This window comes from Ornithodoros turicata, chromosome 6 (genome assembly GCF_037126465.1).
Source record: "Ornithodoros turicata isolate Travis chromosome 6, ASM3712646v1, whole genome shotgun sequence".
In the NCBI taxonomy this organism is placed as follows: domain Eukaryota; kingdom Metazoa; phylum Arthropoda; class Arachnida; order Ixodida; family Argasidae; genus Ornithodoros; species Ornithodoros turicata.
Window position 1 is genome coordinate 58,628,506 of NC_088206.1, and position 24,824 is coordinate 58,653,329.

Below are 24,824 nucleotides of genomic sequence, written 5' to 3' on the forward strand. Positions count from 1 at the left end.
CGTGGACAAAGCGTTCGACTCTGTTCTACATGAGGCCATCATGCATCGTCTTCAGAAGTCGGGAGTTAAAGGACGGTTAGAAGCATATGTACAATCATTTCTCACGGACAGGACCATAACAGTAACCGTGGACGGCGCTACCAGCACCCTCCGACGCCTCACACGAGGGGTACCTCAAGGCAGCGTAATTTCTCCCCTCCTCTTCAACGCAGCTCTATCTGACATCCACGTAGGAATTCCCATCACAACCATCCCAGCAGAATTTATTGTATACGCAGATGACATATGCATACTCTTCCAAGGCCGTTCAAAAAAGCGAATTCAAAACTCTGCCCAAGTAGTCCTTAGCCAGGTGGTTGAAAACCTCTTAGCCAAAGGACTGACCATCTCCACTTCAAAAACAGTCACTCTGGTCTGTGCACCACCAGGAAAACGCCTCGGCAGCAATTATCCAGGTCTTAGCGTCGGCAATAATACTCTGCCAAGAGTCCCACGGGTTCGATACCTTGGAGTAATATTCGACTCCAGACTCCAATGGGCATCCCAAGTAGAAGCAATGGTGCATAAATGTACTCCCCTGCTAAACATACTCAGACGTCTTTGTGGTAAAACCTGGGGAAACCACCCGCGACACATGATCACTCTATATAAGAGTCTCATCTTGAGTCGGCTGAATTATGCTACTCCGTTCATAAAACCTTCGATGCACGGTTGGCAATCACTGGAGCGTCTCCATCGTGCAGGCATCAGAATCGCACTGGGTCTTCCAAAATATTCCGAAGTAGAAGCTACCCTCGTCGAGGCCGCCGAGATACCACTGAGTCTGCACGCAGAAAGAATGGCACTCGCCATAATTGACAGAATCTACAATGCATCATCTGTTATCAGCTACATCGATAGCCTATCAAAATGCTCGAGCACAAAGACCGGCTCCTTAACCAAGTTATATTGAGAAAAAGTCGCGATCACTCCGGCTCCATCACTGATTCAAACCCCACCCCCATGGAGGGAGTACATCCCAAAGTTATCCACCGAGATACCAGGCATCCGCAGCAAAAGAAGCACAGCGCCTACTGTAATGCGGTCTATTGCTATTGGTCTCATAGACGAAAAGTTTGGTAATCACCTTCAGATATACACTGATGGGTCAATTGACAGTCTCAAACAGTCAACAACCAGCTCCTACTTCATTCCCAAAACCGGCAACTGTTGGAAAGCTAAACTTCACTGTAAGTCACCCTCGTCCACTACGGCCGAATTATGCGCAATCCTAAACGCAGCAGCAGCACTGAAGTACATCGACTGTGCAAAGGCAGTTATACTTACTGACTCATCAAGCGCATTAGACCAGATCAAAGACTTAGACCACTCATCTATTATGATCCGCTGCATCCGCAAAGCCCTCTTGGACCTGAGACGGGACAGTAAAGACATAGTTCTGCAATGGATTCCTTCCCACGTTGGAATTCCCGGCAATGAGGAAGCTGACCGCCTAGCAAACGAAGCCCATTCTCTTCCGGCTCCCACGTTTCCATCACCACCACATCGAACCACTAAACAAACAGCCAAGAGTTTAATATCTACAGTTAGTCCGAGCACCAGGCTCACTCTGTCCAACGCACGCCCTTCACTCCAGTCTCAAAGTTTCTCCAGGCTCACAGCTACACTCCTACACCGCATACGTACAAACTCAATGTATTCGAACGTCATACTCCACCGTCTGAAGACTACGCACGATCCAACATGCCCTTTCTGTCCGACATCCCTCGACACAATTGAACACATCCTTCTACAATGCCCTGCCTACAGTCAGGAAAGATCTAAGCATCTAGACCCCATCATCCGCAACAGCTCGCAAGTACATGACGTCATCTTTGGCGGCTCAACGCCGGCAGAAAGACGTTACCACGCGTCAAAACTGGCTTCCTTCCTGAGGGATACCAAGCTGATATATCGTCTCTAAGAACGCATCACAGGTGGCCCTTTCGCCGAGTACACCAACACCTTAGTCAAGCATCCCCACAGTGATTTTTATTTTCATTTTCTGGTGTTCTACCGCTCATCGCTCAACGCTGCTCATCGCTCAACCCCTGATTGGACTTCACTGCAAATCCGAATCTACAGTCCTGTCTTTCCCGTTTCCTTTTATTTATTTATTTTTTACGGACCTGCGTTAGTCGTGACGTTGCCCGCCTTGCGAGGCCGACTACGGCAAGCAGTTACACAACAAACCACCACCACCACCACCACCACCCATGTTTTCCCATGCCACGTGGCTCCAAGGCGCGCAAAGGCTGCGCGTGACGTCACGTGCACAAGCCTCATTCATCTGCTACTGCGATTCACAGTTCTGCGAATTCAAGAACCCGCGAATGATTGCAGCTCATCTGGATCCTGCAGACCTAAATATTTAGGCAAAAAGCGCAAGTGCAATCAGTTTTGAGAAAGATTGAGACCATTTTGCGCTTTATTTCCATGTTTTCTCATTTAGTACGCGGGGACGTTCAATCACAACTCGCAGACGACAGTGGTTCTTCTCCATGGCCACGACCGCTGGAAGCACGTTCGTGATTGGCTACGGCCGCTGAAAACACGATCCTGATTGGCTGACTCAGGTGTCAGCCAATCAGAATCGTGTTTTTAGAACTAATTGGTACGTCACGTCGATGAGCGCGCAGGCTTTCTGTATCTAGGTGGCATTGGCTCATCCCTGCTTTGCCTTTTCCGGTGACGTAATTGGCATTGCCGGCGAGATTCCCAATCGCTCAGCTAAAGCGTCCCAGGGCTGACTACAATCTGATACCACAAAACGTATGACGCAGATGTTTGTATAGCGACTGTTCGACAGCAGATTGCGAGTCTGAAGACCTACATTTTGTGACGGACACCCTGCCTCAATAAGGGCCAGTTCTCACTTGGCGACGCCTGGCGCGGCGTCGTGAGCGGGCGGCGGAAGTATAGAGGCGCATTTCCGCCGCCCCGTCAGCGCGCACGATTTTCATGTTCCCACCACAGTGGCATTCCGTCGTCCAAAGCAGACGAAAAATCAGGAGGTGTGGCCTTTCTGTGTCACCTAACTGGTCGCCAGCTGTCGTTCTCGGCAGCTCTCGCCGACGTCGTGAAAGAAGTTCGACATGGCAGTTTTTTTTTTTTTTGGCTCGACGTCTCACCTCTCCCGACTCCGGAAATACACGTCTATTTCTGCCGCCCGCTCACGACGCCGCGTCGGGCGTCGCCAAGTGAGAACTGGCCCTAACAGACACTAGTGTGACGTCGGTCCGCACAATGTTGCCTGAATTCAGTCGGGAGCGCGCAGCCTGCTGCAAAATTCGATGAAATCCATTTTCTAACGATTCCGACGGCTCCAAAACGAAATATTCCGGTTACATGTAATTCAGGCATCCACTATTCCAGTCGCAAGAAGTCATAGCTAGAAATGTGTGAACAGATTAGAAATGCCAAGAGTTTTGTAATTTTAATTGTCATGAACGAGAATTTATAGGAGGCTTTATTTTTATATTTTTATTTAAAAACAACAAAAACAAAACAATAACTGATCATTATACGTGAAGGAGGAAAATGAACGCTTCCCTTTTATTTCTTTTTTTTTTTTTGCGCATGTACCGTCGGCTGTGGCCCTGCTGGACAGTGGTGCAGGTTTTTATTCTTACTTTTTAATTGTCTTTTTCCTTTTCCCCTGAGGTACCTTGCGTGAAACGGGGGATGGGCGATGGGTTACTATTCCCTCTCTCTCCTTTCCTATCATTCATTTTCTTCTTCAATCTTCTAGTTTTTCATTGTAAATAAATATCACTGTCGCACCTTCAGTTCAACTGCGTTTTTTGTCCGGACACCACCTCACTCTCACCGCAACCCTCAGGTGGGCAGAATTAATCCACAGACCGATGACTACGGCGTCGCTCATGATCACAGCTGTCTTGCGACGTAAGGCCGCGAATTTTTAAATATATAAAATGAAAGCATATATGACGAGCTATTTTTTTTTTTATGTGCTCACTATGGGAGCATGAATACGGTATGGTCCCAAGGTCATTTCCGCAAACTTTAAAACGGCGGAAATCTCCAATTCTTCGCGCAGAGAGTTCATATGAATTCGAATTTTTGGAAAACTCCGACAATAGTCAGTATGAACAACAGATGGAGTTAAAATCTAGCGAGTTTTAGGAATGATGTACTGATGTTCCCAGGTGAAAAATATCTGCAACCCCAAGCGGTTTATGAAAGGATTTCCACTTTAAATTACTTACGTACAAAGTGGCTCAAAGTGGTTTCAAGTGGAAGGGCTTTCATAAACCACGTGGCATTGAAGACATTTTGATTCACCTGCATAGGTTTCATCCATAGTTCTTAGCCATTCTGCACAACATATACAAACTTCGGGTGGTATCAGCTTAATATAAAGATATCTTTGTTTTGTTAACGATTTTCAAAGCTTTTGTAAAATTCTGCAAGAGAAGCCCAAAAGAACAACATTATCTGTTCGAAATATCGGATGCCATCTCGTCCTGAGGCTATACCTTTCTCTGCATAGAGACACAGTTATTATTCCCTCCACAAGAGTTTGTACGTCTTCCACCCGCACCGTATTATACGGTGCGGGGGGGATGAAAATCTAGTATACGGTCCGTATACTATATTTTCATCCCCCCCCCCCCCCTCACAATCACCGGGTACACTAAGACACAGGAGCTGGGGCACCGTGACGTATTATCCTGCGTACGTACGACAGCTTTGAACCGGGAAAATTTGGTACGTCATTTCAATGACAAAGCGTTAAGGTGGCACGAACTGTTAACGGTGGATGCGTTGTGTCTCACCGTGCTTAGCTGCTGAAGTTTGCCGAGTGGACGGTCGTGACCGGTAGTTGCAAATTCACGAGTGCTCGTTAGTAAAAGCAGCTGCGTTACGAATACGTCCCGTCAGTCAGCCACATTACCATGTGTCCGCGACTGTCAACGGGATATTCCGTTCACAAAAAGGGCTTGATGCCGTTGCGCAGGCCGCTGTATAAGAGTCTCGGACGTTGAGACGAAGAAGCTGTACTCGACGGAAAAGCAGATTGTAAGATGACAGCTGTGGTTCTTTTGGCGGCAACCTGCATGTGCTGCGTGGTGGTGACCGTAAAAGGTAAGTACAGGCTATGCCTGTCCGCGTATTCACACGTGGGACAACCCCAAGGGAATATTCTAGAGGAAGGAAAGACAACACTCTGCTCCGGGACAGAAGTTCCACCGCGCGTTATGGAACATTCGCACGGTGCTGGGGTATCGAATGCGGTGAACGAATTTAGCAGACGACACCGTCTGCGTTTTTTCGTGTCGTCTGCTACGGAATAGGGAGTTTTAGAATAGCGGACTCAGGTGCTTTGCGTGCTCGAGTAATAGCGTTATCGCAACTGCGCATGCCCAGAGCGTAAATTCAGCTTTTGCGTTACGAGAAACAGCGGAGCATCCAGTCGTCTGCTAAACGTCGCAAAGTAATTCACAAGAAAACAATGGTCTGTCCTGCGATAGTATATTTTTTATTAACAACAAAGCATGCTTAGAGAAGGTGATTCCTCTGTTTATTTTCATTATTATTATTTTCTGTTCTTTTTTATTTCCTCATTTCTAGCCGTAACGACGCTCCGAGCGACGGACGCAAAGCCAGCAGCTTTATACGTCATGGACACGCCATTCTCTAAGCGCTGTGCGGACGGACCAGTTGCGTGCGTTATAGCGTTTGCGTTTTGAGTTTCCAACAATTGCTATTCTAAAACTCCATACGAATAATGCACACACACCAGCTCCCGTAGCATAGTGGTTAGGATGATCGCTTTCCACGCCGAGACTGGGAGGTGACACGGGTTCGAATCCTGTCACCGGCTGTGCTGTCTGAGGTTTTCCCTGGGTTTTCCGAAGACTTTCCAGACGAATGTCGGCACAGTTCCCCCTGAAGTCGGCCCAGGACGCATACTAACCCCCCACTCCTTCCTGCTGTCCTCTCTCCATCTGTCCACGTCTGTACGCCGCTCATAGCCACAGTTGCTTCGCGGCGCTAACACGGAATTAAAAGAAAAAAAAGAATAATGCACAACATTCTGAACTGCTGTCGTCGGAGCCACATCCCTACATACGTCCTTACCGGTTCGCTGGATTTTCTACACTTCGATACGTATACATCAGCTTTTGCATTTTGTGCGGCATCTAGCAACATCTGTTTGATTTGATTCCGTGTTAGACCCGCGAAGCAACTGTGGCTAAGCAACATCAGTGCCACAAAGAGTTGTCTGGTCTTCTCTTATTGCCTGCATTATCAGGAAACGTGTTACGATGAAGTGCACAGAAGAGAGAACGTGCAACAGATTACTTGCAATGCCAGGGAATCTTTGGACCGAGCTTTGCCTGAAGAAGCATGGCCGTCACGTGACGTAGAATGTCACCCATGCACAAAGGGAGTACTCTGTGCACTAGAGCCCTGCAGGGATTGGGATAGTGTGGATCTCTGGTGGGCTCTGGTCCCTCTCTGATGCACTCCAATAGTCTTTGTATGTCACTTTCACACTTGCACAAGTCAAAGTTGCCCTGCTGGTAGAGGGAAGGGCTCGCTGTGCGCGCTGGCAGTCGAATAGACCTTGCATTGCCAACTGTAGGATGGGACAAGCGTAAGCTTGCAGCGCCACCTGCGGCAAAGCAAGCGCCACCTGTGGTACGCAAGGGCTCATGGGAACTTACAGTGCCTTAGAGCATTACGAAACGGATAGAGGCGGAAGTAGAACAACAACAACAACATTCCCGGTGTGCGCAGCAGCAGCGACAGCCGGGGTAAACCATAACAGAAGCAGACGACAGAGCAGTGTCGCTCAAAGTTCCCATGCTTCTTTGCGTCGCGCGCTTGGTGGCGCTCACATCTTTGTAAAATCGTCTATTTGCCTCCGCCGCTAATCTTCTTCGGCGCTCCCGTAGCTCTCTCGATCGCTCGGTGCTGGACTTTGGGGGCTTTTTGGGTTTTTCTCGAGGTGCCCTTTCTTCTGATTGTCGTTTCCTTCTATTCTCATATTTTAGTTTCACATATGTCGACATTCTAGCAAAATTTTGATATTTCAACTTCGCCAAAGATTCTGGTTATAGTTGTTAAAGCCGATACCGCTTAAGGTCCAGGTACAACCTCTCAAACACTTCCGAACGACACCTCGATCGGCGTCCAAGCTTCACGCGTTCGTGCGATAGACTGCCCACAAGGTACGCCTGTCCCTCCACACCCAGAGGTTGCGTCAAATGTCACAATGACCTTGTTAGCTAGGTTCTTACACGTATCAGCTATCTGGATTTAGTCTGTTGGTTCTATCGGTTTCTTACAGAGTTATCGCGTCATTAAATTCGGCATGGTTTCGTTGCATGGTAATATTTCTACCTGGCCACCAAACCGAACTTATAGGCATTCTCCCCTCAATAAAAAAAGAAAGAAAGAAAAGAACCATTTCATGATCAGTTTCACAACTTTCGCTCAAGTGCATATCTGCACAAGCCCGCGCGTCTTTTGCGATCATGTGTCGGATCGTAAGAGACGTCATTGTCGCTGAACGAGTTCCATATCTCTTGCAGGAGAGGAAGGGAATGCCGACTGCCCCAAAGTAGAATGCGATACCAAAGATGGACGCTGCTCGCTGAGTAAAGACAAAGAGACCGGCTGTCCAAAGTGCACTTGCAAGCCAGAATCCGAAGACGGCTGTGCGGATTGCCCGGAAGGTTGCATGCCGACCATGTTCCAAAACAAATGCACGGGATGTGTCTCTGAAGATGATCCCAACACTGAATGCAATTAATAAACGAAAATATCTTCAAGTATTTCGAATTCCCGCCGCAGTTATTCTGTGCGCCCCCTACCCATAATTCCTCTCACGGAGAGGAGGCATGTCGGGTTCACTTCGCCGTCGTCCAATAGACCCCTACCGAAGAAACGTCATCGTGACGTAATCATGACATTGGTCGACAGCGAAACCGAAACGGCGCGGGCCAGTGCCGAATTTGCAGTGGTGGGGGCCCCGGGGCACTGTGCTGTGGGGGCTCCCTCGTGTATTCTATGTCTATCCAATGTGTTATTATCCGATGTACGGAGGACAGACTTTTACCAAGTTTCCGTTTCAGGGATGCGTTTCAGGCATGCAAAACAGATTTCCCTTGGACAAGACCTTTACTGGTGGGGGCTCCTTTGTGGTGGGGGCCCCGGGGCAAGTGCCCCGTCTGCCCTCCCCTAAATACGGCACTGGCGCGGGCGGATTACACCGCCGTTTCACAAAGCCATATTCCTTCACGAATGTCACGGTGGCTTTTCTTGACACAGATGATGTCACGTTTGTATAGTCGCTTTCGTGACTTCATTCGCGTTCCCAGTCCATCGCGGAAGCAAAAGGCGGCTTCATCCCAAGAGTTGCATCGTCTGAAAGTCAATGTCGCAGTCCTCTGCGGAATGTGGTTTTGTTATTACGACTTAGTTCGCGCTTGCTTTGTATAGGGGCGCCACATGCACTCCAAGAGAAATTAGTTTGTTTTTATGTAGCGCAGCTGCCAATAAAACGTTCACGTGCAAAACTCTGCAGGGCATGCACGGAAAAACGCACAGTGTTCAGTTTTACTGTACCCGACGGTGAAACCGGTTTATTTTTCTCCCTACTTGCAGCGCAGATCTTGCCCTTTTCTTCAAATTCCGCTCTCTACGTGATTTCTCCAGCATCAGGTAATGCAACAAAATACAAATGTCAAAAAAATCTCCCACTCTACTCGCACATTCGTACACATCACTAGCGGATCCCAAATGATCACATATCGAACATCATGTTCCAATTTGATTGCTCACGAATTGTAGTTGAAACTCCGCTCCCGCATATGATGCGAAATCATCGCTAGATGCTCGCCACTTTTGTTATGCAGCAGCATGACAACTGGAAACATGCTTTGCGCGTTCCCAATCCCGTTGTCTTTATGCATAAGCCGAAATAGATAGACGCCTTTGTAGATAGGCCGAAGCAGATAGACGAAGCAAGACGTTGCTCTCTCTACTCAAGTCTCTGTTGAACGTATCTCTCGTTGCGCCGTAGCGTCTTGTGTTTTGCTCTTTGCTCCTTGTGTTTTCTGCTTGATCTCAGGTTTGTCAGTGAGAGGTCCGCAGGCTGCGCTGCGCATGGGCTGCTGCAACGCGGTACCCGTGGCGTTATGTATCGCCGATCAGTGCTGCTATATAGTCGTGTTCAACTTAAATCTAGTCTGTCAACTACATACGCCGTTGGAGATACGGAGACGCAATAGGGTTTATCCACATGACATCATCCGTAGGAGACCGCCAGTATCGCTAGCAGGCAGGTGTGCTGCCATCTTCCGCCATTTTTTAGGTCCCATCCAAGCCGTCACCCATATCGCACTCACCGTATATTTGGTGTTTCAAAGTTACTGCGCTGTGTGATTTGTAGCATATTCAAGTAATTTCCATGTTTTTGACGTTGAGAGTTATCCAAAAAGCATCTAGCAGCGAACGAATGCGGTACGAACCTACAGTATGACGGCGAGGTGACGTCAGTGAATAAACCGTATAGCGCGCCAGGAGAAATACTGCAGCGCCACCATGCGCTATCAGTGGAAAAGTGCGCTCTCTGCCGCAGCGTAGTGTCATGCGGCCAGTCTTAACAGCCAATACAGGAGCAGAGTGACTACGATTACCTTATCTCACGCAAGGAGGCAGCGTGACCTCCCGCCGTCCTATCTGCGGCGCAGTGATATTTCGAGAGCCGACGGGCTAGATTTCGTTTCGTTCTTAGGTTGAACAAAACTACAGTGAGCTTCCGCTTTCATCGCACAGAAAATCGCGGAGGTTACCACGATAATGCCATCACACTTTGAAATAAAAAAAGAACACGTGTCTAATTAACGCATATTTGCTTAAACCGCTGTTCACATCTTTGCATCACGACGTAGCCTCTGTTATTGCCATTGTGCATGATTATGGCAAAAACATAGCGTGTAGCAAAGCTCTGCACGACGGCATTGGATGAGAAAATGCGTGCGAAACACATGACAATTTCCTGTGCGCAGAATTTCAGACAAGTACAAAAGAGTACAATAGAGTACAAAATACTCCAAACTGAAATTAATTTGAGTAGAGTAACAAATACTAGTACTTTAGTATTAGCAGGAACTGGAACGCGTATCCTGAACGTGGCCGTCAAGTCATGTTTGGTGGACTTTGGTGATATGTTCTGACCCAAGACTTCGTAACGTCTCTTGTATGTCAGCCCCGGTCTGTCAGCTCCAAGGAAATAAATGCCGGGATTCTCTTGTACCTAATCCCCTGGAGATTCACCCGGCAATATGAATAGGAACCGTTTTCTGGCGAATGGGCCGGGCTATTGACAAGCGAGGCCAAGCCCGGGACCAGCCCATTGTACGGGAGGATAAATAACAGATGCGCGAATTCCCCCCCCCCCAACACACACACACACACACTAAAAAAGAAAAAGAAGAAAAGGGGGTACTTCCAGTGAGCTGAAAATCCGGACACGGCGGGGTAGCGTGCTGGATACGGCTTGACGAGGAAGGAAAGTATTTTGGGTACTGAGTAGAAAAATACCGAAGGAAGTACTTCTGCAACAAGTATTGAGTATAGTACCAAAATACTGGAAAAAGTATTTAAAATACTGTATTTTGGGTACGTACTCAAGGTACGTACAAGTCTGCCTGAGAAGTTAAACGAAGTGAAGTTGTAAGGAGAGCCTGTTTCCACGACGGTTTACTGCACTACAATGTATCCACGAACTCCCTGGCGATAGATATCCGGGGATGATCTTCTGTTGACTCGTGTTTACTACAGTTTGCCACCGGTTCTTCATACTCGACGTCGAACATGATGAAACCGAAATTTTTGACGGGTTCATTTTTCAGTTCCTCTAATACCTTCCGCATCTGAAATGTACACAATAGTAAGGCACGCGTGAAGAGAAATGTGCAAAGAAACGGCGAAACATATTTTCTGAAGCTCGATTCGGGTGTCCGTCTGGCTCAATGAGACGTACCAAATATTGGTACTTCTCATTGAAGGAACTGGTAAGCCGAAACTTACTGAAGGTCCCAAAAGGGGTAGTACCCATTTTAATACCGACGGCGCCCTGCTTTAGAAGTTATGTAATTTTTTTTTTTTCACAAAAGTCATTTGTATTTAGATTTAAATAATGAGCGCCTCCCACTGATTCACAGGATGCGCAGCTTGTAGGTGGTATCGGACCACCGTGTATCGGACCGACACTTGTTAAAAAGAAAGTGCTTCGACACAAAGTTCGTCGACAAAGAAGCGCTCTGTCATTACGTATTACCACGTGGTATTACGTTCTATATACGGAAACGAAATCTCAGCAGGACACAGCCAGAGACACTGAAAAGGGTTTGACGTTTACCTTTTCCGTGATAGTCGCGCCCGTATCCCAGGTGAAATAGTACGGAAGTTTTGGATGCGCAGAGGCGAAAGCTATCTCGTCCTTTGTCTTGGTCGCCTTGTCCGTCTCGGCTTTTACGTCGGGATCGCATATCTGCAAAGCACCGAGGTCCCCTGAACATGGTCTCATTGGACTATTATTATTATTATTATTATTATTATTATTATTTATTTACTGACACATTGCTGGTACACTGATGAAATGTGGGTTTGTCCGAGCTTTGGAATCCGTTATCGTTCTGTAGTAATAACCTGGACAATTTGTTTGACAACACTGCTCCTGAACAGTTCACAAACCTGGCTGTAAGGGACAACAGAGTAAGTTTTGCACTCGAGGTTGAAGGCATGCTTTTCTGTCGGCATCGCTGGCATGGTATAAAGCTTGACAATCATCGTGAAGCCGAAGAGGACGATCATGGATTTACTGATATTTGCCGCCTTCATATGCAGTACGGTAGAGTACTGAAAACACACACAAAAAAATTCATGTTCTCCTCCGCCTTCTCGTGACCACCGTGAAAACTGATGCCATACTCGTTTATCGTAATGCAGAAATGTCTTTCATACGCATAGAGCACACCACTACCCCCCCCCCCCCCCCCGAAGGGTGTTTTCTTTTTCATTCGTCTTTAATTCGATACAGAATTTTTGTAAAAACAAAAACAAAGAAGAGCTATGAGAGCAGCATAGATACAGTTTCTGAAGGCGGGTTATGCAGCCTGGAGGATATTCTGCCGAAGAGGGGATGTAACTACTTTCCTAAAATTTGGTAATTAGCTAAAATTCATTAATGTAGCTAATATTCGTTAATTAGCTGCCGGCACCGGTGGGTCGGTTGGTAGCGTATTCTCCAAGCTTGGGCGTTCTTGCGTCGTCGCTGTCTCGTTCCTTCTTTTGTCGCCTGGCCAATGGATATGTATACCAACCGGCCCCATACTCTATGTGTATGTAAGTGATATATTAACACAGCAACAAACATTATTTTATTGCATATATATATATATATATCCTTCAAAACTGGGGCCCAGGACGAACTAGTCATATTCAACCATGTTTGCCAACGCGCACACATACGGCAGGTAATCAAGTGCGAATTCTATTAGAACCACTGCAAATGAATATTTGTTTAGGTTGAAAACAACTGAATGGACTGGTTGCACTCATTTATGGAACATGCATAGAGTATGTCCGTTACTAGTCGACGAAACATCAAGCATGCAATGATGCGTGCGTTCGTTTGAGTGCCATCCAGTAGTTGCAAACCCCTCGACAGAGTGTCCGTATGGCCGTAGAACAGTCTGCAAAGTCACATACGCTGCTCGCTCACAATGAGATAGAAAGGGAACGAGGGAGAGGGAAGGATTGCCCCAGCAGCCTTGGCGAGGTTCCAAGCTTTGATGCCAGTCGGCGACCCTCTCCCTTCTCTCTCGCACTCCCTCGGTCAAGGCAAAAACGAACAAAGAGCGAACTGAACGACCAATGAAATGCGAGTGCGCAGCGCAAGTTGGGTTGAAGCAGCCGTAGGACATGCACGCTCGAATCAGTGCAACTTTTTCTTTACGAAAACAATCTGCTGAATTCGCTATAAAGCCGGCTCCTTATCGGACAGCGCCAACGATGGGGTGCTGACACACGACGTTCCAAATTCCGGTATCTTTTCGGCCTCAATGATTTCTCTGGTGGACTTACTCATACATCTCGCTATCACACTGTTTTGTTATCGGTAGGCTTGGGAAATATTGTTGGCGGCATTACGGAACCAATAAACGCCACGGAATTTCGAAGCGTACGGGCGCAGAGACGCTCACCGCACGAGTCCCTAATGTCCCTAATTAAGAATCGGACGGCGGGACACCTGTGAAACACCGTACTGGCACCTTACAAAATTGTGTGATGACAAACAACGATCAACGCTTGCAGCGCAATAAATACACACCATATCTGTTGCCTCCCATTGTTTTCTATGGGCACACACAGCGTTTTAGGGCCCACCAACATGACGGCACGAATGCGTGCCTCTCCCCTCGAGCCCCTCTCCCATGCGCGATCCAGCCTTTATACATAGAGATCAGTGGTTCTTACAAATTGCGGAGATTGTTTTCGTGGCGTCGAGGACTGCCAGACAGTCGGTGGATCATTGTAGCACCAAGGGTTAGAGATGCGGAGACTTGTAGGCCACGTGTTCATCGCAGTGTTGACGAGCAGCACGTTAATTGCCAAACTATGAGCAGTGGACGAAAAATACACATTGATATCGATATCATGGAGTGACATGTCTGCCGAAATATCTCGGATGCTTAATACTGACCGTATCATGCGCGAAGCAAAGAAATACAGGGTGCGTCACACAAGACTGGCCATAAATTTATTAAATTCGCGATTTGTTTTTCTTTCGGGAGAGTGGTTGAATATATCTATTCTTGATGGGGCCTACTCAAAGGTGTGGTGTATAAGTAATTAGTGAAGCCGTTGATTAACTTTTATAATTAATCTTCATAATGAGTGAAAATAAGTTGACTGCGCAATTGCAAAGTTGTGGAGCACGACCTTGACGAGTCTAATCCGCTCGAACCGAAACCGCAGCGCTTTTATGTGCCTTAGTAAAAAAAAAAATATATATATGCGAAAATGCACTGAAATGAACTTTCGAGCGTTGCGCCAGTTCTGCACCCCTTTTTCCTACCGCTCTCTCGCTGCCACCCTTTCTCAACTGACATCAGGCTGTTCCTCAAAGCATGAAGCACCCCCGCTTCCTAACGTCCTGGGGTCCTATACATGACATTCTCGGGTAAACACAAGCAAGCCCCCGCCACAACGTCCGGTGCCACGAAGACTTCCGGTCCTTCCGCGACTGGACGCTCGGAACCAGCCACCGTGCAGAATTATATCTTTCGCTTTCCTGATTTATAGAAAACGGGATACCACACTCCTTTTTGTGGCAATCTGCATTGACACAGAAATGCGTATACGACCCTTTCTCTCCTCAAGTTAGAAGCGATAACTGTATCAACCGGCACAGTGGTTGGCACCGAGCATGTCTGCTGTGAAACCGGATGTCGTTTTGGCACCAAACCGGAATCGGTGAAAACGGCACGTATATTTTGCATTTTTGCGTATTTTTTACTAGAGCACAGGAAAGAGCTGTGGCTGGGTAGACTCGTCAGGCCATTTTTGTGGCATTATAATTCGTAATAGTCGTAATATTCGTCATAATTGCCACAAAAATGGCGTACGCCCTCGTTTTCACCAAATGAAGGGAAAGAGCGTTATCACTCTGGAGCATGGTTGGCCTGGAGCGCGCTATGCGACGAAGCTCTGTTTTTAGAGTGCCCAATCATGCCTAATGCGGCATCGTTCTCTGTGCACGTTTGTTGAGAACGGGAGTAGCACCGCTTTTTATGACACTAGTGCAGTTTGCCCAAGCAACAAACAAAGGTTGGGCCAAGCTTGGCAACAGTTAGGGTTGCCTGCCTGGCCTTGGTTGGTACGGCCACGGCCAACAAGCTTGTTTCTTGATAGCAAGCCTGCATTGTGCCAAGCTTGTGCCAAGATACACAGCAAAGCATCCTTGCGGCATCGCTCATATTCATACTCAATTGTCTCGCGGCGTAAGATGACGATTTGTCGCGAGTTGAGTGAGGCCAGGAGACAAGAGGCGGCAAGTCGGACCAGACTATTTTAATGACCGCTCTGGCTGGTCGCTCGAGTGGAAGAACTAAACTAGCTCGCATCTCGCAAGCGCGAGGTGGCAGGCCAGAAAAGGGTCATGTGGCCAATGGCGATGGTGGTGCAGTTAGTGCTGCTACATCATCCTCCCTCCCCTGGAGAAAGATGATGCTGAAGCTGCAGGCTGGACAGTGCGGGGTAGATCCCACGATATGTGCTTGCTGGAAGCTGAGCGCACTGGGAAAGGTCGAGATGCGGCTGAGAGGGCGGCTCGATCGTCATGCTGTGCGGAAGGCTCGTTCAAAGAGTCGGAAGAAACTTCCGGCTGGGTGAAATGCGCTAGGGATGAGGGGTCTAGGTGAGCGGGCTGCAGCCTATCGATGGAAATGTTGTCCTCGCGGCCATTAAGCTGTACACGGTAGAACTTGGCGTATCGGTAGAGAACTTGAAAGGGGCCGTCGAAATGAGACTGAAGAGGCTTACGAACGACATCCCGGCGAACAAAAAGATGTGTACAGCTTTCAAGCTCGGGGCTGATGAAGGGATGGCTACGAAGGCGTCGTCGGGTTGGGGAAGGGCAGAGCTGGGACATTGTTAAACGGAGTTGGCGAAGGAATGACGATGGCTCGACTGCTTCGGAACGCACAGGATGGAAGAATTCTGACGGCAAACGCAGTGACGTCCCGTAGACGAGTTCCGCGCTGGAGGCGCCGATGTCTTGCTTGAGGGCCGTCCGAATACCGAGCAGCACTGTAGGAAGAGCGGCGAACCGCTGGGTACGCTCACGCGCGCAGGAGAGGGAAGCCTTAAGGTGTCGGTGAAAACGCTCAACGAGCCCGTTTGCTTGGGGGTGGTATGAGATGGTTCGTATCCGATGTGTGCCGAGGGTCTCCAAGAGCTGGGTGAACAGCCTGGCTTCAAACTGGCGGCCGCGATCTGTGGTAGGGTAGCAGGCACACCAAAACGGGCTATCCAGCCATGCAAAAAGGCTTCGGCAACGGTCTCGGCGGTGGAATCGGCGATGGGAATTGCTTCTGGTCACCTCGTAAACCTGTCAATGCATGTTAACAGGTATGAATGACCATGCGACGGAGGAAGCGGGCCGACCAGATCGATGTGCACGTGCGAAAATCGGGCGTCAGGGAGCGGGAAGGCTGCTAAAGGTGCCTTGTTGTGCCGGTTGACTTTCACACGTTGGCAGACGAGGCAAGCGCGGGTCCATGCCCGAACGTCGGCGTTCATCGATGACCATAGAAAGCGGGTGGTGAGCAGCTTCTGCGTGGCGCGGATACCAGGGTGGGCTAGAGCATGCACGCTATCAAAGACAAGGCGACGGAAAACCTGCGGAATTAACGGCCTGGGTCTGCCCGTGGAGATGTCGCAAGTTAACTTGAGGAGCGATCCGGGCAGAGGCACCTCTTCGAGAGAAACAGTGGTGGCAGAATCTCGCAGTTTCCGAAGTTCTTCTTCTGAGTGCTGCACCTCGGCGATCTTGGAATAGTCCAGCGTCAACTTCGGGAAGGTGACAGCATCGACGTGCATCCTGGACAGAGCATCCGCTACAGGGTTGTCGGTTCCGTTCACGTGGCGAATGTCAACGGTGAACTCACTTATAAAGGCCAGCTGCCGGGCTTCACGGGGAGTGTAACTGTCGGCAGCTTTGGAGAGGAACGCGTAAGTCAAAGGCTTGTGGTCTGACAGGATGTAGAAAGTTCTTCCTTCGATGAAATACCGGAAGTGGCGGATGGCTAAATAGGCAGCGAGCAGCTCACGGCCAAACAAACGCCCTGTAGCGGGACTGCGCTGGAGAGAGCTTCTGTGAGAAGAAGGAGAAAAGTCTCCACTGCCCGTCGATAAACTGCTGTAAGACAACGCCAACAGCATGGTCAGAGGAGTCAACCATGATGTTAGTTGGCGCGCCGTGTTTCGGGTAGACGAAGACAGTAGCGTCTGGCAGCAAGGAAAGCGGTGTTCGCTTCTTCCGTCCACGAAAACGGCGTTGAAGATGGCGTGCCGCGCAGCATGTCGGTCAGAGGTCGCAAAATGCGCGCACAGCCGGGAATAAATCGTCCATAAAAGTTCACCATTCCCAAAAACTCTCGCAGCTTACGCAGTGATGTTGGCGTTGGGAAGTTGCGTATGGCAAGAACTTTGTGGTCGAGGGGGCGGATGCCGTCACTGCTGATTAGGTGCCCGAGGAACTCCAGCGATGGCTTGCCGAACTCGCATTTTGCGGCGTTCACAACAATGCCAAACTCTTGGAGACGCTGGAAAAGCGCGCGAAGGTGGTCTTCGTGCTCCTCGGGGGACCCGCTGGCAACGAGGATGTCATCTATGTAGGCAAACGCAAAGGGGAGGCCGCGCAGCACTTGATCCATAAAACGTTGGAAGGTCTGGGCGACGTTTCGCAGACCAAAGGTCATCCTGATATATTCGAACATGCCGAATGGTGTAACGATGGCAGTCTTGGAAACGTCGGAGGGTTCTACTGGAATCTGATAGTAAGCTTTTACCAAATCAACCTTGGAGAACATGGTCGTGCCGTGGAGATTGGAGGCGAAATCGTGAACATGCGGGATGGGGTAGCGATCTGGCACAGTACGCAGAAAGTGGCCTGCTTGTCCTGGGAGAGGGCCAGTAGCGGAAGGGGGTCCAGTGGCCATCGCGTCCGGGTCACCAGTTGTCGCGAGTTCAGTGAGGCCAGGAGACAAGAGGCGGCAAGTCGGACCAGACTATTTTAATGACCGCTCTGGCTGGTCGCTCGAGTGGAAGAACTAAACTAGCTCGCATCTCGCAAGCGCGAGGTGGCAGGCCAGAAAAGGGTCATGTGGCCAATGGCGATGGTGGTGCAGCTAGTGCTGCTACAGATTTATCATTTTTCGTTTGTTGCTCGTGTTCCCACAACGGACAATATGCACGGAGTGCAAAAATAAAGTGAGGGAGAATCATGAAAGCTGGCAAGATGCCCGAGACCAGTAGGACAAAGCAGCTCCCAAAGAAAAGCAATTGCATTTGTTTCCCGAGGAAGAACAGATACTATACATATAGTTCGTCTTGTTAGCTTCCACAAATTCGAGAGTCCTGTTTGCCTGTTAGTCAAAATGAAGGTTGAAGTGTCCAAGTTTAATTCGATGTGTGGACAAACAACAATGAAATTATGAATTGCTTGCCATATTAACTCACCATGAAGATAACGTCTCCGTTTCTTACTGCTCTTGGTTTGACACATTCACTTGGTCCACCGAAAGTCGAACTTATGTATTTCTACACCATTCCGTGGTACCCTCTCCCCAAGGCGACATATCGAGATGTTACCAAGCTTGGCAAGAGCTTGGCCTGCCAGCCTAGCCGTGCTTTGCAAGTGCTCGGCCAACGAGCTCGTTTCTTGGTACGAATCTGTACCCTGACCGACGGCTTGCAAAGCATTGCGCCAACGTTGGCTTGCCGAAGGACTCGTTGGCCAGCTGTCATCCGAATTTTTTGCCAACCGTCGGCCATCGGCCATTGCTTGCTTGGGAATTGTCAGAAAAAGGCGCACGCTCTGCGCTTTCCACAAACCACACCCTAACAACGGAACATCACCGCATAGCACGCCAACCATTGCCTCGAATGATCGGGTTATAGCTTCTGGTTCCAAGAGAGAGAGGAGGGGGCGTACGCCCTTTTTTGTCAGCCACTGTCGCGCAGCTACTCGGTCCTCACTCCCTCTCCCGGACTACCGGACACCTGTTGTGATACAGGCATCCACGTGAACACCGTTCAGGGCGGCTATCATGAGTTACCGCCCAATGATAACTATCCTACACTCACCGGATAGGGCTACATTCCATCGAGTTTTTCACGTCACCAACATCCCCGCTTCCAGTAGCGCCCCCTTTGGATTCAAAAACGGTCGTCGCCGGAAGCTTTTTCACTGGTCATATAGTCGCATGGCCGAAAGCATGGGGTGTACCTCGAAATAGCAATCGAAATCACCGTTGCAAAATAGACTACTGGAAATAAACGTCGTTTGACTATAAAATGCACAGTCTGAAATATACAGGAAACTGCCAACAGCGAACTTAGACTAACCTGGACAGGCAAATGCCAGAGACACGTACGCCATTTGGGGTCATATCCTCACCCCATCACAATCCTGTGAGTATCTCGGGCTTCACTTCGCATCTAATCAATCACGGAAGGACCACGTCGCGGCTGTATGCAAAAAAAAAAAAAAAATAGCTCACTTGCGTTTCTTTGGCGTAGCATGTATCCGGCACCCCCGTCTGTAAACCTCCTTGCTTACACCACTCTGATTAGGTCGAAGTTGGAATACGCAGCATCAGTAGGGGACCCTCATAGGTCATATACTTGGCATCTCTCATTGCCTTAGCTCGGGACAGCTGTGCTCGTTTTATCCCATCGGTCTACTCTATCTTATCTATAGCGTAATTATAATGAAACAAAACTTAGGCCTCGCACATCTAAAGTTTAGAGGGAACTTCTTCCATATCTGCTTGTTGCATGTTCTCTCACACTGCCTCCTTACAGCAAACATATTTAAGGCCAGTTACATCTCTCACCGTACTGATCATAGCTTAAAGGTGACACAAAACGCTTGTCACTTGGAACCATTTAGATTATCATTTCTACCTCAAGCCGAGGTCGAGTGGAGTTCCTTTCCTCAGACCCTGATCAACATCACGTATCCCCCCATTGACGTTTCTTAGGCAATCATTCTCTCATACGTTTTCCCAATAAATAACTCCAGTGTTTTTGTTCTTGTCAGTCAGCTTATGTTGACTGACATATTTTTGTACATTGACATCGTTCAGCATTATCTTTTTGTAGTGTTGCAATTGTTCTGTCCATCGATAAACATTTTGTTGAATTGCTCCGCTTTAACCTATGTAATGACCCTCGTGGTCTTTTGGGTATTTTGCGTAAGAAATAATAAATAAATGATAAATAATAATTGACGCAAAAAGACTTACGACGATCCCCCCCCCCCTCTCTCTCTCTTCGAATCAAAAGCGGTAACCCAATCATTCGTGGCAATGGTTGACACCAGTGTTCCAGAGTTTCCACTCCGGAGTTGGAATGATTCCGGAATCACTCCAGATTTATCAGAGCCTGGAATGGAATTGGGACGGAATGGCGGATATTGTCCTAGGAATGGAGTGGGAATTCAGTTTGGCCCTTTTTCGCAGGAATGAAATTGGAATGTAATGGTCTTGTGTGTGTGGGGGGGGGGGGGGGCAGACGTGGGAGTTAATGGCATTACTCTGGCATTACATTTACGTTTTAAGGCATACGCCTCAAAGGTGTCATGCATGAGTTTTCTTCCTTGCTTTTCTTTCTTTCCTTTTCTCTCTTTTTTTTTCTTTGTGGAACTAAAGGAAATGAAGTTGCCGAGCCATTCCAGGGGGCTTAATCGCTTCATCGTCGTTACGGTCGTTACAAGCTAACGAGTGGCGGGAAATTCAAAAAGGCGGCGGGAAATTTAAAAAGGTGGGCACGTGATAAAACACGTGCACAGCGCTCTTCGCGCGATACGTGAAGGCCGTGGTACACATCACGCGCAATGTGTCACGTGCCCACCTTTTTTTCAATTTACCGCCACTCGTTAGCTTGTAACGACCGTAACGAGACTAACGACGATGAAGCGATTAAGCCCCCTGGAGAGGGAATGGACCACACCTTTCTATTCCGAGGAACTGAATTATCACAAATCTCCATTCCTGGGAATGGGAATGGGAATGGAATGGGTGTCCCTACTCCGCAGCCCTGGTGGGGACACAGCGTGCTATGCGGTGCTATGCTTGAAGACCGTGAGTGTTGTGAACCTTACCCCTGATATTTGGTTAAGTCAGCAGGGAATAAACGGTAATCGTTGAACACCACGAAGGTGTTTTGAGACACAATCTTGGTGCCAAGAACGAGAAAGTTTGGATTCTTCGCGTAGTTCTTGTTCTCGGCCGTCTGCAGGGTTTTCAGGATCTGGAAAATTTGTAGCACGAGCTAAAGTTTGCGAGTGGACATATGGGAACACCAGCTCCCGTACTAACCCCCCTGTCCCCTACTCCTTCCTGCTGTCCTCTCTCCATCTGTCCGCATCTGTACGCCGCTCATAGCCACAGTTGCTTCGCGGTGGTAACACGGAATTAAAAAAACATATGGGAACACATAATGAACAGAGCACCACATAGTTTCCGAACAATCTCCAGCAGGAACATTCGAAGATGGTTCTTTATAGAGCTGAGGGCGAGTAAGTCAACCCGTGCACACTAGAAACAGTACTTCACTGCATGGCAGGCTTTGCGCCAACCATTGCTACTCACGATAGGATTATCGGTCCTGATTCGATGAGATAGGGAGGCGTAAGCCTTTTTTTTCTCTCTCTTCTTTTTTGTCAGTTATCATACATTCAAATTGACACAAACAGGCATATACGAAACACGCTCTCTTTCGAAACAGAAGCGATAACCCTATCATTTGTGGCAATGGTGAAGTTTTGTTTTTAGAGTATAGCGTCCTGGAAAAAGATCAAAAGAAAACAGAAAAAAATGCAACCCAAGATAAGGGCAGTTCCGATAGCGTCAACCGACACATACGTGTCTTTGTTTTGTTTCCGCATCTTCGACGCATGAGGCGGCACTGTGGCCGCATTTTCCACGCATGAGGCTCCTTCACCTTCTCACATTGGGTGTGAAGCAAAGACGGGTCTCTGAAGATAAGCAATGAACAAAATAAAGAACAATATGGTGTTCCTTCACGAATTTTTTTGCGGACGATCTACCGAACGGATTTTTGTTCTGAAAACGGCTACGATATCAGCTCACCGGTAGGAACAGATGTTCTCATTGGGACAACTTCGTTGCTTTTATAGTTAAAAAGTTAATTGACGATTTTCAGGTAATTAGTCATTTGACGGTCGAGCAAGATCTGGCCAAGAACGCCCGCCGGCCCAGAGATGATAGAAGTGAAAATAGCGTGTCTATAGCCCTTATGAATTTTTTAAAATGAAAATCTGTATTTAAAAAACACCTTGTGTATACAAGGAAGGTCCCACGTGACCTTTCTCGTCGACTGGAAGGGATGCGACCGTTCCTTTCTAATCGTGCTTGAGCATATCTTGCAAAATGAATGCTAAAAGCTCCGCAACACGAGAGCGAATAAGAAAAATGGAAAACGTGATTGCAGTACAAAAGACACCGGCTTCCGGAAAAAGAGACATTAACGCGGACAGCAATTTATGGCATCGTCATTTGAATCACAGCAGGAAGTCATTTTTCCCTCGAGTACAAGATACAGATGAAACGTAATTAAATTACATTAACTACTCTGATAGTAATTCAATGGGCACGAAAGCGTGAAAATGACCGACCGACTGAAAGACCGATAGATCGATCGACTGAAAAACAAACGAACACACAAAAAAAAAGAGATGTGAGGCGCAACGGATGAATTCCGTGTATCTTGTATTGCTGTGAAGATAGTGACACCTTTCATCCCCCGAGGATAAATTTTGTCCACATTCGAATTTCTTCGCAGCTCTGCATGGGAAGACGCTATATATTCGGAACACCCATTTACAAGATTGAGGCACGGCACGATTGATAACATATACCTTAAGGAGGCTTGTGACATTCGGGAGAAGGTCCTCCCTCTCGTCATGAAGCCCGTCGAAGTTGAGAATACCGTGGTGGCGAATCCCTAGCCCGTACAGCGACCGGAGCAGCAAATCCTTGCCCACGTCAGCGAAGTCCTTCATGGTCAACGCTAGATATCTGAAAACGGTATAGAGCTCTATTCAGTCATGCCCCAAAAACAGCGAGGATAACATCCTACGCTCTTCACCGCATAGCACGCTCCCAGCCGACCTTCATTCCCGAATGACATATAATTCTCTCCCTTGGTTTCTTGAAAACGGGAGATGTACGGCTTTTTGTGACAATTATGCTGTTACGTTAACTGTCAGACAAAAGCGTACGCTCTCCACAAATCAAGAGTGATAGCGGTATCATTCTGTCATGATAATTATCGTTCGGTTCGTGGAAAGCACATGGCGTACGCCTTTTTGTAACAATTCACATTTCTGCATGAGTGTCACCAAAAAGGCGTACTCCCTCCGTTCTCAACAAATCGGGGGAGAGATCGATGTCATTTTGGGTGGTGGTTGACTAGGACGTGCTACAGTGGTTAAGTTCATTTTTTAAGGCGGACTCACTCTTTAAGAAAGTCTATGGGGAAATTTTGTTCGCAGGGTTCCCGTAAACCTCTTTAAATTTCTACACGAAAGAGGTATACAGGCGTGTTTCCCTCGAGCTTATCTAGGAAATGGTATATTTTTGAAGGCCTGAAGCGATCCACAGATTTTTGGAGAATTAAAGTTTGTCAAATTTTTAATACAAAGGAGTCTATGGGAGATGCAACAAAATCGCTTCCCTCGGCACGCAAGCCCGCGACATTTCGGCCAAAATGATTTCACTCCCTACAGTAACAGTCTGGGAATTGATTGCAATCCACAAATTCGGCAAGCTTACTGCATTTTTGTAGATCCCTGCGAATGAAAATAACGTACGGCTTTGTCGTTTGCCGTTCTGCACGCTGGCACCGACTACATTTCTACCTTAGAGCGCAGGAGGAAAGCAAAGCGAAGAAAACAGTTTTGTCACGGTGCAGCCAGCTCTCTCCAGAAGCGAACGTTAACGCATGAGTCCGCCCTAAGAGTGTGGGCAATGGTCGGCACTCAGAGTGCTACGTGGTGAAGCTCTGTTTTAAGAGTGAGGAAGTAGGTCAATAGTGACATATACATTACTTTGCATGGAAAGAAAGTCCATATTCCGTCTTTTGAGCGTTCTGGGCCATGTTTAGGAAAATCTCGTAGCTGGCAGGGTTTGTGGGGCTGTTTACTTCTTCCAGGATGTACACGTGCGTGTAGAAGATGACGTCACATAAACCGTCCCTGGGGTATAGTCGAGGACTGGAGGCGTAATTCCCGGCAGCACAGAAAAAAGGGTGCTTGCGCTTGTCCCGAGCTACGACACAGACAAATTTCAGACCTGTAATCGTACTCAGCGTTTCCGACAGGACAGACCGCAGGCACAACGCATTACATCATGAAACGTATACGTGAGGATATGGTATAGAACCTAAACATCCGTTTCACCATAGTTTGGGCACGGTCCCTTGATAGCTTCCTGGTCACGCAGCTTCTCCGTAACTCTATGGGGAAGCTTTGCCCAGGGACCGGACCGGTCGCGCGGAGACGCTGCCATCGGAAACCCGGGAGTGAAACGCCTGCGTCTCCCATTGCAGTACACGTGTTTCGGCTGCTGTCGCGTGGTAACTGTGTGCTAGCAGCATGCCGGAAACATGCTGTGTTACGAAATGTCGTTCCGGGTATTCGGGAGGCGGCAAGGGATTGATGTTCCCGTTTCCTGCGGATCCTGAGGAGGCGTGAGAGGTGCCATTCCTCGCATTCAAGGTGGGCGGTACAGTTCTTTCTCGCCTCACAAACCTGTCTGCGAGAAGCACTTTGATCACGGCGATGTCGTCTGGCACGACGAATTCGTCATCAACGGCGAGAAAGTTCTGCACAAGCGTGGAAAGCCAAAGCGTCTAGAAGATGCAGTGCTGCGCATATTCGACGGCTGCACGTCATATCTGAGCACGCTGAAACCGCGTAGCTGTTCCGT

The 24,824-nt window shown here is 48.2% G+C and overlaps 1 protein-coding gene and 1 long non-coding RNA gene across 4 annotated transcripts in view; one reads left to right on the forward strand and one right to left on the reverse strand.

Annotated features, from left to right (window-relative positions):
• Positions 1–5,007: 5,007 nt before the first annotated feature.
• LOC135398113 (uncharacterized) lies at positions 5,008–7,847 on the forward strand. The gene is made up of 2 exons (XR_010424004.1): positions 5,008–5,148; positions 7,605–7,847. It is a non-coding gene; the product is annotated as an uncharacterized LOC135398113 (long non-coding RNA).
• A 2,817-nt stretch (positions 7,848–10,664) lies between these two features.
• LOC135396808 (uncharacterized) overlaps positions 10,665–24,824 on the reverse strand; it is a 31,291-nt gene continuing 17,131 nt past the window's right edge. For 2 of the 3 annotated variants that reach the window (XM_064628000.1, XM_064627999.1), the window contains exons 6-12: positions 23,945–24,164; positions 22,754–22,913; positions 20,975–21,123; positions 13,561–13,699; positions 11,776–11,940; positions 11,441–11,572; positions 10,665–10,952 (exon numbers count right to left, since the gene is read on the reverse strand). In XM_064628000.1, the coding sequence (XP_064484070.1) occupies positions 10,788–10,952; positions 11,441–11,572; positions 11,776–11,940; positions 13,561–13,699; positions 20,975–21,123; positions 22,754–22,913; positions 23,945–24,164 (1,130 nt within the window). In that variant the 3' untranslated portion in view covers positions 10,665–10,787. The remainder of the gene's footprint in view (positions 10,953–11,440; positions 11,573–11,775; positions 11,941–13,560; positions 13,700–20,974; positions 21,124–22,753; positions 22,914–23,944; positions 24,165–24,824) is intronic. The other variant, XM_064628001.1, reaches the window with a different exon arrangement.